At 37.3% G+C, this 12,172-nt stretch overlaps 1 protein-coding gene across 3 annotated transcripts in view; it reads right to left on the bottom strand.

Moving 5' to 3' along the window:
* The window catches only part of LOC121275906 (basic leucine zipper and W2 domain-containing protein 2), an 84,835-nt gene that overhangs the window by 19,342 nt on the left and 53,321 nt on the right, over window positions 1-12,172 (bottom strand). For all 3 annotated transcript variants that reach the window (XM_041183722.1, XM_041183721.1, XM_041183723.1), the window contains exons 4-8: window positions 9,324-9,427; window positions 7,672-7,737; window positions 6,078-6,213; window positions 2,793-2,902; window positions 923-1,093 (exon numbers count right to left, since the gene is read on the bottom strand). In XM_041183722.1, the coding sequence (XP_041039656.1) occupies window positions 923-1,093; window positions 2,793-2,902; window positions 6,078-6,213; window positions 7,672-7,737; window positions 9,324-9,427 (587 nt within the window). The remainder of the gene's footprint in view (window positions 1-922; window positions 1,094-2,792; window positions 2,903-6,077; window positions 6,214-7,671; window positions 7,738-9,323; window positions 9,428-12,172) is intronic.

Here is a 12,172-nt window from a genome sequence, read left to right as displayed (position 1 = left end):
AGGATGGGGACAGAGGGACAGGCAGGGGTGGAGGATCCTGGATCTGTGTTGGTGTCGATGAGTTGTATACCTATATTATTATTATAAAATACCTATATTATTTGTTCTTAATTGTCTTGGTATGTGTGGGAATGGGTTAATATGTGTTATGTGAATTGTTTACAATAAGTTGTGTTATTAATGAGGATGTATCATTGTTTGGATAACTGCTCTGTATCAAAATAATGTGTCATTTGTTCACAATAGAATGCACCTCTGGGGGCCCAGGGAATAATAGCCTTCAGTCTACATGACTCTAGCTAAAGACATGGGGTGACACCAGATGACCCTCAGCCTAAACAATGAAAGAGGCTAATTTAGATTTTCTAAATAAGGAAGAGGGAGCCAGAATTAGGGATAAAAGTTGGAAATCAGAATCTTTGTTGGCACAATTTTGCCATCGCTTCTGTGGTATAATTCTTCTAAGACACAGTTCAATGTAACACCACTTCAGAAAGAGAAGAAAGGCATCACTTGTGCTGGCAACACTCGAGGAATTCCAGAAGCTTGTTGTCTTCACTGCTTTTTATTAAGTATATGAAACATTTGCTTAATATATTCTGCTTAGTTCATAAGTACTAGTCATTTGTACCTTGTTATGTCAGGCACAACCGAGAACCCCATTGTTAAAAATTAAAATATCTAAATTCTGAATTCTTAAGGAGGATTTTACACCACAAAACCCCTCCCCCTGCCTGCCAGCCCACGCTCTGATTATCCTGCTCCCACCCCACCACCTGCACTCTGACTTCCATCCGACTATCCCGACCTCAAATCAAATGCTTTCTATACCATAGCTTATAATAATTTCAATAATGGTGATTTTTTTTTTAATGATAGGCTTATTCTGTTACATTTGCAAGCCACCTCATTTCTAACATACCTCCTTTATGGGGCATTCCTGAGAAAGTTTCTCTTTAAGTTCTTTTTGCAGTTCTTTGCGAGTTCCCAGTGATTGTTGGACTCGAAGGAAGTCAGATAGTTCTTTCAGACCTGCATTAGTGAAGTATGTGGCAAAATGTTCAAAGTTTTGTTTATTTGCCGGGAAGAGTTCCTGTGGAAAACATAAGAGTTATGTTTTTGTAAAATAGTTCACAGTATAATGAAAATGCCCAGTGTTCATGGTTTAAATTGGAATGTACACTAATCCACTCCTGATAACTCAATCATGTAAACTTGTTATGAAGCTATTAATGTATATATTTTGGAAAATATTTTTCTTTTAAAATAGAGGTTTAGTCTGCATGTATGTCTTAATTGGATTAAAGTCAGCTAGCTTGAGTGTTTTAATATGTACTAATTTTGATATGTAAGAGAGATAGCGTGCATTTGCATTTTTTGAATAGAGCATTCAAGAAATGGGGTGAAAACTTGACGCCTTTCTAGCAGCTACCAAGCCATATGTTTATATTACTAATAAAATTGGTACAATGAATGGGGTTTCATTGTTAAAAGGTAAAATTCAAAGAGAGTGGTGAGACAATGAGATTTGAATTCAAATCAGTGGTGATAGGTATAACTCCAGTAGTTTTCGGGTGTGCAGAGCAGAGGCAATGTAAGATCAAAAGGCAGCTGCAAGCCTCCATCTGGTTCCACAGTGAAAATAATCTCATTCTGAATTCATAAGATGAAAACCAAACATCAGGCAAAGCATTAAGTCTATGGGTTGCTGTTGCCTTAATGGAGATTAGTTTGGGAATTTGTCAAAAGCTATGATAGTAGTAATTTGTAGCCATGTATACATGTATTTTAACCTGTGTATATTGATAAAAATGTTTCAATTAATTTAATGTAAAGCCTCGAGAACTGGTGGTCTGATTGCTGAATTTAGAACCGCATCCCAAACATAACACTTAAAAATATGGGTTATGACAGTTGTTTAAAGCTTCCCTCTGGGATTTTTAAATAACTCCACTTTACCAACTGCATCGGTCATAAGAAATTCCAAGCCATACATATTTTCAGACTCTGATTTCTTATAAAATATCAATTGTGCTAATAACTTACATGTGGACAACAAACAATGTTTCAGGAGAAGCGATTGGAAATCTTATTGCCCCCCTTCCTATCCCACGGGTGCTAAAGCCAATTGCACTGAATGAATGAACACTTTGGCCAAAATCAGCTAACTGAGCAAGGACTATGACTTGAACTTGGGGTCTTTCTGATAGCTATGGCTCAGCTACCCACTGCCTTAACAAGCTATGCCATTAAGAAGTAAATAACCTTGTTTTAATTATCTCTTATGCATCGTTTTAGAGATTTCCATTTCTGACAGGAAATCACAGCAAGCTTTGGTGATTTTGAATTGGAAATAAATCTCTTAATTCCTTTCTATCATTGATTTTTTTTTTAAACACAGACTCTTCATTCAATATATTCATAGTTTGGGGCATGCATAATTTTAGAAATCATAATCATTTGATTTGGATTAAGTATCATCCCACAGCAAATTATTTAAGGTATCTATTGACCTGCATTTTACCTTATAAAACTTTCAAATGCAGATGCAAGTGAATAATTCAGACTGAACATTTAGCAATACCTTACATAAAATTATTTTTTTACCCATGTCTCTTAGCTGACATTGCAAGCATACTTTCATTTTCTCCATTGTTGTAATCTCTTACCTTAATTTCCTTTCCCCTACTGAATAAAACACCTAAAACTTGCAAAATTTACTGTCAATCTGGCTATTTTTAAAATTAAGGTATATAATTAACTTCTAGAATGCCTGGCTCAGACATACTCACCAACAGCCTCTTGTCCAAGTTGGATTTTCTGAGGGATGAGGTAACAGCATTAGCATCTTTTTCTGCCATCCAAGCTTTAAAAACCTTTACAGCGAATGAAGATGATATTCCTGTTTTAAGGGGGAAAAATAAGTTTAAAAAACCTCTTTCCTTGAAAGCCTGATAAAGCAAGCAGATACTGCTTGAAGCAGTTCAAAGGCCATAGTGCCAGCTATGGTCCAATTGGTAGCACTCTCACTTCCGAGTCACAAGGTTTTGGGTTCCAGTCTCACTCCAGACACAAGCACAAAATCTAGGCTGACACTTCAATGCAATACTGCATTGTAGGAGGTGTGTCTTTCAGATGAGACATTAAAGAGAGGTCCTGTCTGCTTTCCAAAGTGAAAAAAAAACCCTGTGGCACTATTTTGAAGAACAGGGGAGTTATCTGGGCATTATCAATTACTGTTTGTGGGAACTTGCTATGGACAAATTGGCTGCCACATTTCCTACTTTAAATAGTTTTGAAGTGTAGTCACTGCTTAAACGTAAAGTTATTTGTGGCACAGAAGGAGGCCATTCAGCCCACTGAACATAGGAAATAGAAGAGGGACTTCGACCCCTTGAGCCTGCTCCACCATTCAACTAGATCATGGCTGATCTTCTAACTCACTGCCATTTTCCCACACTAACCCCATATTCCTTGATACCTTTAATATCTAGAAATCTATCAATCACTGTTTTGAATATACTCAGTAACAGTCCCCAAAGCCCTCTGGGGCAGAGAATTTCACCACCCTCAGTGGAGAAATTCCTCATCTCAGTCCTAAATGACCTATATTTTAATCTGAGACTGTGTCATTACCACTCACTTCATTGGCTGTAAAGGGCTTTGAAACATTTAGGTTGTGAAAGGCGCGATAAAAAATATAGTCTTTTTTTCACATCGTGAAAGACAAATCTCATTTCATACGGGATTAAGGCTAGAGCTAGAGGAGACTTTTATCCTGGGCTGGATTTTGGTTAGTAGCTTTGATCATTCATTCTTTCTGTTGGAATCCGTCATGATCCAATGTGTGAGTCCTGTACTTAAGACAGTTCTGGTATACCCATTAGGAAAAAGAACTCACTTCATCATGTAACAATAATTTTTCCCTCACTTTTCAATTATGCCCTGAATCACAAAACAGTACAAGTAATTGGTATTTAAGACAAGATTAATGTTAATGAACAGCATTTACACATGATGGTGTTTTGTTTGAATGAATTCTTTGGTCGATCAAAGTAAGCACTGTAGGCACACAACAGATGTAAATTTAACTAGCTTATTGTGCGGGAATGCCGTGGGATTGGTCAATATTATATCCCACCTAATATTACCCTCCATGACTTCAGTGGAGTGTAAAATTGGACTGGGTGTAAAACCAGATTTCCACCCAATCTTGTCACTTTCCCAATATGCAATTTAGGGATGTATCAGAATCAAGCAATCTTTCTGAATACACACAATTGTTAGACCCAGAGAGAAGCTTCCTCAATAACATGTTTAAACTCCAACCTTGAAAGAGCATCCCACTGAACCAATGTGACATTTCTCCATTTACCATGCCTGTCACCCTATTGTCTCTATTGATAATTGAGGCCTGATTTAGGGTCAGTTTTCTACTGACCATGCTGATCAGGACTTGGGTTCAGACAAAACTCATTTCATACGGGATTAAGGCTAGAGCTAGAGGAGACTTTTATCCTCGGCTGGATTTGATTTAAACCCAAGTCTCAGGTCCCAAGACAGTGAACAATCTATTGCACAGTTCCGTTTCTTAAACGCTGTTTTGTTTATGATCTAATGATATTCGAATGAATTCTTACCTCAAACTTTCTGAAAGCAAACTGTTACACCGAGTATAGAGGAAACAGTGATTTATCTAAACAAAAACTGGGAGCTACATCCTGCATTTAAGTTAAAATTCAAGCATTCTCCAAATAATCCCAGTCTGCAATAGTTACCAACCATCACAAACTTGTTGCATTTAAGAAAAGAATGTCCTTACATTTGTAGCCAATTTTTCCATTCTGGCTTCAAAAGGTGCAGTTTGTTTATATCCATATTTTAAGAAATTTGGAATTAACTGTATATACTTAGCCAGCACTTTACTCCACATATTTATTTGTAACTGAAGTCTATCACATTGTTGCATAAAGGTTTATGAAAAATATTTTATACGCACTTAAACCTGTTAATTTCTGAATATTGAGTGTTCTTTGCTGCTTTTAAAGTCTAAACAATGTTTCTTATAAAACATCTGTTATACTTGTCACAAATACTATTATAGTCTTTGATGGCAATTCATGGGAAATTAAAGTATAATAGCAGTGACAATATCTATAAAACTGAAAAAGAAAATATGGACATGTATTTAATGAAGGAAGGCCTTTCCTTTCAGAACTATTGAAATTATATTTTTAATGACAAAAATGGGCATTGTCATTTCTCACTGCAACATAAAAGCTCAATAAAATTATAATTTGTAATAATCATTATGATAATCTATAGTACTACAATAATGTTGTTCTCCAAGGGAATGAAACAGGCACACCATAAGTATACATACATCTTTATTTACAATTAGGTTTATGGTCCATTTCAGTAGAATACATGTGTCCCTTTGAAGATATGGCACCCCATTATACATGTTTTTCCAAGCCATAGGCAGGAGATAAAGAAGTCTGAAATAACAAAGTGCTTTGGTACCATTCCTTTGTGAAAAGATTCAAGTCTTTTCCTCTTAGATTACTACTAAGTAGAGTCACAATGGAAGCATGAACAGCAGGGGGCAGCTTTGTAAATAGTTCTTTCAAATGAAAGAAAGATCAGAAAAATAATTTCAAGGGTTCGTTGCTACAGGTGTTACCTATATATGGGTAGAATGGGAAGTTGTGGAGTTGTGAAGTTTTAAATATCTTCAGAAATGAATAGAAATTTTCTGTTAAACCAGCAACTAACTAGATCAGCGTTATGAATATTTTAATTTCTTAATTTACAATTGCCAGTATTATAAGTTAAGTAGTTCAAAAGCAGTGAAAAGCTGGTTGCCATAACTTTAACAATTTTGGAAGTGCATTTGATGCTCTTCTTTCTAGTACTTCCATTTTACGTGTGCATATGATTAATAGCTGAGCTGTTCTTTCGGCAAAACTGGGTTCAGCTCTAGGCCCAGAGGCAAGTGATTATTTATTTCAATTTAACACCAGCTTTAGCTCTGGAACTACTTTAAAAAAAATTATCAAAGTACCCTCAAGTATTACCTTCTTTAACCAAATTATCCGAAAATAGGCTTGTTAAAATTGTGGCTGGAAGTGATCCATTGGCCAACAGGATACCAGTGAGTGTTGCCAACTTAGTCTGTTCTGAAGCTGAAAATGCTTTCAGGAATAGCAATAGCTGAGAAAAGATAACATATATATATATATATATATATTTTAAATAGATGTAGTATGGGAAGAAGGCATAATATGAGGTATGTTTGATATTACTTGCATCATCTTAAGCCTTTTTGTACTTTCATATTCATCTATGTCCTTTAAATGTTATTTTATGGATATTCCAAACTTGAACACAAACTAATTACTGGAATATTACTATACCTAATTATTGTGCAATTCGGAGGCTGCAGAGTGCTTTACTTGTGTCTCCATGGCCTCATTTGCATGCCAGTGGATTTTGGATGTGCAGCACAGCTGCAGTAGTTAATTTTTATTTCCACTGCCTTATTTAAGTATAAAATGGTTTGCTAATTCACTACCACATAATTGCATAATGTTAAAATCTGCCTCACTGACTTATTATTGTGCTCTTGTGGCTGCTTGCTTCTTACTTGCGCAATATGACTATTAAGTATTTTTGTAACTTAATGTACCTTAATAAACTGCTTTAACCAAACTTTCAAATATCCTTCCTATTTCCATATCTTTATTATCTTTAAAACTACTCCCATATATTTATCCTAAACATATTCACTCTCACCAGTAATTTTCCCCAAGGGTCCTCAATCTCCTGCCATAATCTTGACAGAACGCTTGTTCACAACATTTTTTTGGGGCTTCCATCGAAGTTAGGGCAGCAGATACAAGAATCACCTCATGGAAATTCTACCCCTTTATCTTTTACAGAAAAAACTACTCAAAAGGTGGGAGGGCCTAAATAAAACTTTACACTTTTGCAAAGCAGAAACCTGCAGTTTTTCCTCACAATGATTTCCAGATCAAATACACACATCTGATTCAACATGAACAACAGGAACAAGTTCCAGTATGCACCCTCCTCTATATTCATCCACTTTATAACTTCATTTGAATCCCTTTTCTGACTATTGTATTATATTCACTTCAATAACAGTCCTTTTCTATACAAAGGCTCTCTCAGCCATCCTCCCCCACATCTTCTTAAGCCACTGATTCATGCTGTTCACTGGTCCATACTACAACTTTGATTTGTTCATGTGAGCTCGGAGAGTGAGTACTGGCAGGCTATTCCACTGCGGAGGCCATCAGAGCTGACCTCACTCTAGGTCCACATGTGCACACTTACAGCAGGTGACACTGGATAGCAAATAGAAGCAAGACTGCAGTACAGTCCTGAAGCCAAATGCAGTGCCTCAACTGATGTCCCAGTTGAACTCAGCTAACTCGGCAGATATAGGAGATGGAACCTAGGATATTATGATTTGAATGATTCAGCTCTATGTGCAGCCTTATCAGTAACTATTAAAAGCATTCAGCACTATAATGAATTAATTCAATTCCAAAAAGTAAAACCAAATAAAGGTTTAAAGGAAGTTTGTAATTTCTTCAGAATCCCTGAAAAAGAAAACATTACATTTATTTTCGCTATAAAAGTTACCTTTTTAATTGCATCTTCAAATGCTTTTTCCAGATACTTGTAACGCCTAATGAGCTTATTGAGGACCTAAAGGAAAAACAAAAAATTAAGGAACATCGCCAAATGTTCAGCCTGTGAATGAAATTAAATCTATACTTTATCTCAAGATTAAAAATAACATAGTACTGGCTTTATGTAACTACATTGTCAGCCCCTATTCCTGCCTTTGTATACAGAGACAGAATGTTTATGTGGAAGATTTTATATCAGTTGATGTGACTCTCTGATGCAACAAGTAGCGTGCTATGGGACAAGTTTGTGGAAATGCTTCTCATCCACAAAAAGCAGTACAATAATATTTTATATCAGCATTCATGATGTTCACTGGAAGGCTGGAGCTTCCAGCAGCTCTGCAAAAGCTTAGAAAAAGGTTTTTTAAAATGGCTGTCGAAGCTGCTCTTGCCTTGCTCACAGCGAGGCTTCCGGGGAGGGAAGCAGTGAGTAGCAGCATTTAAATAAAAACATGGATTGTAGCAGCCCCAACTTGGTACTTCTGCACGATCAGCACTCACATTTCCACAACATTGGAGCTCTGGCTTTGGATCAGATCAGGATCCTGAATGGGAACACAAGTCCAGGAATTGGAAGTGGTGATAGGGCAAGTCAGGGGGCGGGAAGTTCTGTTCTGCAAGAGGGTGGGTCAGAGAACAGGGGGAGTGGGGGTGGGGGGGAGGCCACAACTCTAAGGTTGAGGAGGGGATAGACCCCGCAATGCTGAGTGTAGGGGAGGAGGATCTGCAGTGACCAGGAGGGAGGATCGGGGAGCAGGAGGTTCAGAAAGTAGGATTGGTGGCAGGCAGGAGGTACTGTAAGTAGAAAGTTACATTTTTCTTTTAAAATAAAATAAATATAAAAATATAAAAGTTATTTCATTTACCAATGTAGGAATTTAGCTCTTCCAGTTTTTAAAGTAAGTTTTGCATTATTCATTTTTTAAAAAGTTTACTTGCATAGGTGCATTTTATTTCCCTGGCTTTTGTTTTATAAATGTTGTACTTTTTAAAAAAATTGTACACCTGTAGTTATTTTTAAGCATGTGATTTTGTTTTAGTTACATGCATTGCTCTGTAACATTACATCAAGGAGCAGGAAGCAATGATAACTTAGTTGTCCATGTTGCTCTCGCATCACAGGTTTTTTGTTAAGGGCCCTTGCTTGAAAAATACTACTAGGCTGGAAGCATGATACCATATTTCTGGCAGCACAGATATGACCAGTTTCAAACTGACCGTGTCCAAATTGGGATAGGGTGAATAAAGTTGAAAGGGTAGCTGGCAATCCTGTCTTCGTCTCTTCATTGAATTCTCAGCTACGCCATCTATGAAATAAACTTACTAAACTGGGAGTTGCCCTGAATGTAAAATGTTATTTTTTAAAAATAAAACAAAGAAAGGAAATGTTTCTTGTATCCCTGAACTAATACATTTCAAATTTCTTTTCAGTAAACTAAACAATGTTAAGTTGATAAATTGTACTTTTAACATGTGTTGCCTCAAGATATCACTGACTAACATGGTTATGTTGCAAGGTTGCAGGCAGGGACCGGTTGGTCTCATCTCTAATAGTTTTAGACAGTGACCACTTCACAGCCTTGTGCCAAAGCACCTGTTTACCTGAGCATAGTTTCGGATTGTTTGCTGATCTTCAGTGGCACCAAACACACAGTATTCAGTCATCTTGGTTTTGTCTCCATCGTCAATACGTGTTCCTCCTGGGGCTACAAGATAACAAACAGCTTTGTTTTAAAAATGTCACATGGTAGCAACTGCCAGTCACATCTTTGAAGTTCACAACAGTATTCAAGTATATCTTCACACCACAGGTAGGTTGACTCTATTTTAAAAACTGGGTATGTAAATATAATTGCACAAAAATCTGCACTTCAATTCTATCTAATGGGCCTTTTTACACCCTGCACAGCTCAGAACGTTGGGACAATGTAATAATTAATTGACCAATTAATCTCAATTACTGACAGCAGCTTCAGTCTCACTTTAATCCAACAATTTGCATTTATAGAGTGCCCTTAAAACAGTAAAACATCTTAAAGCACTTCACAGGAGTGTAAACAGACAAAAAAATTGGCACCAAGCCAAAGAAGGAGGTATGAGAGCAGGTGGCCATAAGTTGTCATAGAGATAGGCTTTAAAGAGCATCTTAAAGGAGGAGAGGGGGGTTTCGGGAAGAAATTGTATTTAGTGCCTGGACAGCAGTAGGCATGGTGGTCAATAATGGGGCAGAGGAAGTTGGGGAGGAAGAGGAAGCCAAAATTAGAAGAAAACCAGACTTCAGAGTGTTGTAGAGCTGAAGAAGGTTAGAGAGAAAGGGAAGATCAAAGGCATGGAGGGATTTGAACAGGATAATGGGAATTTAAAATTTTAAATGTTGATAGGCTGGGAGGCAGTGTAGGTCAACAAGTACAGGACTGACGTGTGAACTGGACTTGGTGCCAATTAAATAAGGGCAGAGTTTTGGATCAATTCAAGTTTATGCAAGAAGATAGGAGGCCAGGCAGGAGAGCATTGGAATAGTCAGGTCTGGAGGTAACAAAAGTATTAATGGGGGTTTTAGCAGAAGATGACCTGAAGCAGGACACGGACAAGTGATATTGTGGAGGTGGAAATAAGTGATCTTGTTGGAGAGGATATGGAGCTGCAAGTTCAGCCCATGGTCAAGAATGAAGGCTGAGGTTGCTAATAGTGGTCAGGCAGAGGGAAAGAACAAGTGGCTAGGAATCGGCATTTAATTAGAGCAAATCACTGCTCATCCGGTACTGGATGCCAGGGAAGCAGCCTGACAACAACGATCCAGTGGAGGGGTCAAGAGAGGGGGTGGTGAGGTAGAGGTAGTCAATGTGTATATGGGATCTAACATTGTGTTTTCAGATATGTCCTCAACAGGCAGCATGTAGATTAGAAATAGAATGGATCCCTAAGATAGATCATTGAAGGACTCAAGAAGTGACTACGCAGGAGCAGAAATTTTATGGCTACGAGTAAATAGTTAAGAATGAAACTATAGAGGGCAGTCCCACTTAGCTGGACAATAGAGGAGAAGCACTGGAGGAGGACGGTGTCGTTAGCAGAGTAAAAGGCTGTAGGCAGGTCAAGAAGGATGAGGATCGTGTACCTCGATCACAGTAACAAAAGATGTCATCTGTGGTTTTGATTAGGGCCATTTGAGTGCTATGACAATGATGAAAATCTGACTGAAGAGATTCAAACATGGGGTCCTAGGAAAGATTGATCACAAATGATCTTACTTTTACATCAACAAATTTGGGAAAAGATTTGAGAGGAAGTTTGGTTGATATTTCTAAAGAATCAGGACAATTTCTGTCTCATGAGGTTATTAAAAACATTTTGCAATACTGCTCATTCACTGACTCTTCCCTTCAAACCAGCTGCAACTATTAGCAAAATTTACTGCGCTCAGGTTAGTGCCCTGAATAAATTAGAATTGTTTTAAAAACATAAAGGGAAAAAGGCTGCAGGTTGATTGAAGCTGTCAAATGCAATAACAAGCTGGAATAAATGGCTTTTGTTACCATAAGCACATGCTATTCTAAGTTAACACATTCATACAATAAAGCATTGAATACAATACTGCATTTTCAGTTTCTGAATTGATTATCTTTTTCATGGTTTGGCCTCTTCCTTCCCCCATTCATAAGGTGGGGAGGGGGGGGGGGGGGGGGGCTCAAATCCTGCCATTTTCCTCTCTATCCCCACTTCCTCAAGTTATGCACACATGCAAAAGATGACAAATTTACTTCTAGGAGTTGCAAAGAGTAGTGAGCCTGATGATTGGGAGTATTTTTGGTTAACCTATGCTGGTTTCTAAAAGTTGATAAAAAGGGGAAAAGAATTAAATTAAACTAACCAGGAATAAAAAAAAACAGATTGTAAGAGCTTTTACAAATATGTAAAAAGGACAGTAGCTAAAGTAAATTTTGATCCCTTAGAGACAGTGACAGTAGAAATGATCACGGGGAATAAGGAAATGGCAAAGACATTGAACAAATATTTTGCATCTGTCTTCACAAAAGACCATACAAATTAATACCAGAAATAGAAGGTAACCAAGGGGACTAATAAGAGTGAGGAACTCAAGGTAATTATCAGAAAAAGTTTTCCATAAATTTAAGGGGGTAAAAGCAGACAAAACCTTGGGACCTTATGGCCCACATTGTAGGGTTCTAAAAGAGACAGCTGCAGTGATAGTGGATATGCTGGTTATGATTTTCTAAAATTCCCTAGATTCTAGAATGCCCGCAGCAGATTGGAAGTTAGAAAATGTAACGATGATTCAAGAAAGGAGGAAGAGAGAAAACAGTGAACTACAGATCAGTGCCTAACATCATTCATTGGGAAAATGTTGGAATTTATTAAGGAAATATTAACAATGCACTCAAAATCATCATATGATCACACAAAGTTAACATGATTTTACAAAAAAGAAA

The sequence above is a fragment of the Carcharodon carcharias genome, chromosome 3, assembly GCF_017639515.1.
Source record: "Carcharodon carcharias isolate sCarCar2 chromosome 3, sCarCar2.pri, whole genome shotgun sequence".
In the NCBI taxonomy this organism is placed as follows: Eukaryota; Metazoa; Chordata; class Chondrichthyes; order Lamniformes; family Lamnidae; genus Carcharodon; species Carcharodon carcharias.
Note: the sequence above shows the minus strand (reverse complement) of the source record. Positions and strands in the feature narration are given on the sequence as shown.